The sequence below is a fragment of the Chelonoidis abingdonii genome, chromosome 7, assembly GCF_003597395.2.
Source record: "Chelonoidis abingdonii isolate Lonesome George chromosome 7, CheloAbing_2.0, whole genome shotgun sequence".
Taxonomy (NCBI): Eukaryota; Metazoa; Chordata; order Testudines; family Testudinidae; genus Chelonoidis; species Chelonoidis abingdonii.
In genome coordinates this window covers 95,968,134-95,972,259 of record NC_133775.1, presented here as the reverse complement: position 1 = coordinate 95,972,259, position 4,126 = coordinate 95,968,134, and the positions used below count along the sequence as shown (strand labels likewise).

The 4,126-nt window shown below is 43.8% G+C and overlaps 1 protein-coding gene across 3 annotated transcripts in view; it reads right to left on the bottom strand.

Annotated features, from left to right (window-relative positions):
- Window positions 1-1,609: 1,609 nt before the first annotated feature.
- The window catches only part of SHROOM1 (shroom family member 1), a 73,883-nt gene continuing 71,366 nt past the window's right edge, over window positions 1,610-4,126 (bottom strand). For all 3 annotated transcript variants that reach the window (XM_032769179.2, XM_032769183.2, XM_032769180.2), the window contains exon 9: window positions 1,610-3,249. In XM_032769179.2, the coding sequence (XP_032625070.1) occupies window positions 2,995-3,249 (255 nt within the window). In that variant the 3' untranslated portion in view covers window positions 1,610-2,994. The remainder of the gene's footprint in view (window positions 3,250-4,126) is intronic.

The window sequence follows — 4,126 nt, the reverse complement described above, 5'->3', positions numbered from 1 at the left end:
CATAGAGCCTGAAGCTTTCACAGTTTTCTGCTAAGCCCCTTCTGTGCTGTGGAACACTCCTTTAGAAGATTACAGGGGAAAGAGCTGCAGGAAGATGGGCAGTAGTAATCTTTTGTACAGATGGCCCTGGCCTCTAGTGGATTCCCATCGCTCCATGTAGGTCATCTGGATCGGAGCCACCTGACTGTTCAGGGGGGGAGGCTCAAAACCCACCCCAGCTCCCATGTTGGAAGTATGAGTAAAATTCCTCAGGGGTCCTCGCTGACCTTTCCTTGCCCAGGCCCTCTCCTGGTTGTGCGTGTTTCTGTAAGATGGGGATATCAAGCTCTCTTGACTGTTAAATAACTATTTCTGTTGTAAACTTTAAGTTATTTGGTTTCAACTCACTGCTGTCTGCTTCCTAGGCCAAGCAGTTCTGTGCCTCATAGCAAATACACTTAAAAGACAGGCAGCACACAGTACGTGAGTCATAGACTTTCAAGAATTGAACGCAAGGCTTATTATAGCAGCAAAGACTCTTCGTAGCGTCACTGACAGTATTTTTCGCTCTGTGTTGTGAAACCTGTCTGTGAGCTGAGCTTTAGAAGCAATTCCCTCTGAGAAAACGTGAGAGTCAAAGTTCTACAGCCAGAGACCAGTTCCTCTTTGAGCACAATTTCATTGGTGTTTGGGCTGTACCAAACCATGGTTCTGTTTATTGTACAGCTGCATACTGAGTAACCAGACATCCTCCACATTCAGCAAGTCATGTGACAAGGCAAGAACTGAAAAATAATGAGAACATGTCTTTTTAATTACTCATCTCACCTCTGAGTCTGGAGGACTTTTGTTCAAGATGAGCCAAGAGGAACAGAGTTTTTTACTGATATCAATTCTACAAAATAAAGATTAACCTGCTAACAAAGGCAGGTGGGGGGACACGATGAATCATCTTGTTTGCTGGGCTATCCCACATAATTTGTGCTTAGTATGCCCTTACTGAAGTGCCAACATAGAAGAATGCCACCACACTGCAGCTGATCCCAGAAAAGCAGATAAAGCTGGAGCAAATCAGGAAAGGGGGATGGGTGGGAGAGTCTTTGCGGCAGTGTAATATGGAAGATCAGAAATCAGACCCTCTAGGAGTGGGAACTTGCTAGAGGGGGTATCTTGTTCTCATGCTTTAGTAACCTCCGCTGACAGATATGAGGGTTGGCCAGTCCCACAGAGCCATCTCCACGTGTGATTGGATGAAGTATTTAATGGTAGAGAGCAGTATGTATAGGTGAAGAGGGAAATCTCAAAACTCTGAAGGAACGCCCCCGCCCACAATATTTGGTAAGGGAAATAAAGGATGATAATTAATAGTGAGTTTTATTTGCAACACGGGTCTATGAACACTGGCTGTGCGTGTCTGAAAGTTCCATGAGCAGGGGCGGCTCCAGGCACCAGCACAGCATGCGCATATCTGGGGTGACAAGCCAGGAGGTGGGGGCGGGTGGCATGTCGGTCATCATGAGGGCAGCAGTCAGGGAGCCTTCGGCGGTGTTTCTGCAGGAGGTCTGCTGGTCCCATAGGCTTGGTGGCAATTCAGCGGTGGGTAAGCTGAAGGCGCAGGATCGGTAGATCACCTACAGAACCACTGCCGAATCTGCGTGACCAGTGGACCTCCTGCAGGCACGCCACCGAAGGCTCCCTTACTGCCGCGCTTGGGGCGACAAAAAACAGAGCCGCCCCGTCGATGAGCATCAACCATGAAAATTTTCTATGCTGCATCAGACCCAAGGAGCCTTCCTTTCTGATGCAGGGGATAACATTGTCTCCCTTTCTCAGTATAACAAATCTTGGTGACTTCTGTCACTTGTGAAAACATCAAGACCTGCCTTCCCCTCCAGTTAGATGCTCCAGTTAGATTCATTTGATGTTCAGGGAACCTACCTCTGATACACCTAGTGATAAAGGAGTATTAAATGAAACAATTTCAATAGAGTAATATCACTTGAAAGACCTTCAATATATATTATTTTAAAAGGACATTGTCAAGCAACTTTTCCCGTCTTTTTTTTTTGTTTTTAAACTCATGGTTTACAAAAACTCTTCGAAATTCAACCACTTTGTATCACAGCACAGTGATTTTTCATGGCAGGGTCCACAATAATGCTGGGTGACTGGCACTAAGTGAAGAAATACAAATAAACCATGTCGCAATCATTTGAAAAAGAAGTCACCTAGGAAGCATTGCGTGGACTTTGCAGATAGCTCGGGTAGGTGTCATTTTTGGATTTACCATCTTCAAGAGCATCCCTTTATGTCAACTTCACCCCTGAATACTTCCCTATGGCCTGCGGGAACCCATGCCCACAGCTCTTCCTGCAGCCCTCATGAGTTTTCTGTTGAACATCTCACCCAGATTCAGATGAAATAACCATTGCATTCTACAGCTGCAAAGTCACAAAAGGCCAGGGGGATTAGTGCTGATGAAAAGAGCTCAGTGTTTTTCCCGTGACAGTATGTTCCATTATTACATGTCACTCCTAGGTATTAACTGGGGACAGCTATCATTACATTGTCGGAGGAATTTCACTAAGTGGCCCATGGCAGTGTGCTTTGGAGTTGTTTATCCTGTGTTTAATTCACAATTCAAACACCCACATAATCTCTTATTTTGAATATTCAACCCACCCACAAAGAGGAAATATTTTTATGATTCTTTTATTGAGATGATGTCAGTCTGGAAACAGACGGGCAGATGACAGGGAGAAGGGAAAATGTCAAATTAATAAGGGTGACATGTCTCATCAGTCATTTTCAAGATGCAATCTGCTACGTACTGTAAGATTTTGTCATTCAGCTCATCCAAAGAGAAAAACCCTTCCAAGCACTTATCGACACTAATACAAATTCATCAAACTGATCCATGTTCATGTCTTAGCAGCAATGCAGTGAATATGTACGGAGTTCCAACACAATGCCCAAATCCTCCATTCCTGAAAGCGGGTTCCCTGTTGCTGTGCATCAGAGCAAGATGCTCTTCTCGAGGCTCTCCAGCTGCTCCTCAAGAAATTTAATCTGCTCCTCAAGGTCTTTCTGTTCAATCAGTAAAGAGGTCTTAACTTGAACAAAGTGTTTGTAGTCCTGGAGTTGCTTGTCAGTCAGGTATCTGGAAAGGATACCAGAAACCACTCTTTCCCTGCGATCCAGGTTTTCTTTCAGATCTTTTGCATCTTCCCGCTGTCTAGACAGGAGGTTGTGCCGTTCATTTAACGATTGCTAGTAGGGAAAAAGCAAAAGCAGCATACACCGTGAAAACCAATAATTTCTGACAGACTCTAGATCTTCATTCTGGAGCCACAGTGTATTAAATTTAATTACTTCCCCTTGCGGCTTGAGATTCTGGATGGCTTCTCCTTGACTGAATTACTGTCCCTTGTGGCTTGCAAGGTAAAAGTGGCTGGCAATTCCCATCAGGATTCACTTCTTTCATGTTGTCCACAGGAAGCAAGTCAAAGGTAGTAATAACAACATATTTAAAATCCTAATCATCTCAGTATGTCCTGTCTACCCTGCATCTGTCTTGTGTAGATTGCAAAACCTTTAGGGCATAAAGTGTTTGTATCTGCAGCCTCAACAGAGCCAAACAGTGTCAGTGCATAACAAATTATAGTATATTATTAGTAATAATGTAAAAGAATAAACTATTAATGTACCTGGAAGAGAGTAACCTGCTAAAGAAGAGCAGCTACTAAGCGAGGGTGGCTTTTAAAACAGTTTATATTAATTTGCTTAAGTCTGGCCTACATTAGGGAATTTTAACATTTCCCACCATCGCTAACACTAGTTCAGCCAGACCCATTTTAGTAAGGTTAGCAATGTGGGAAGTTCTCAGTATCATATCAATTAAACCTGCTCAGAACAAGTCTAATCAACTCCATGCTAAACAGGGCTGTTTGAGCCTGAGGGTATGTCTACACTACAGGATTATTCTGATTTTACATAAACCGGTTTTGTAAAACAGATTGTATAAAGTTGAGTGCACGCAGCCGCACAAAGCACAAAAGTTCAGCGGTGTGCGTCCATGTACTGAGGCTAGCGTCTATTTCTGGAGCGTTGCACTGTGAGTAGCTATCCTGTAGCTATCCCATAGTTC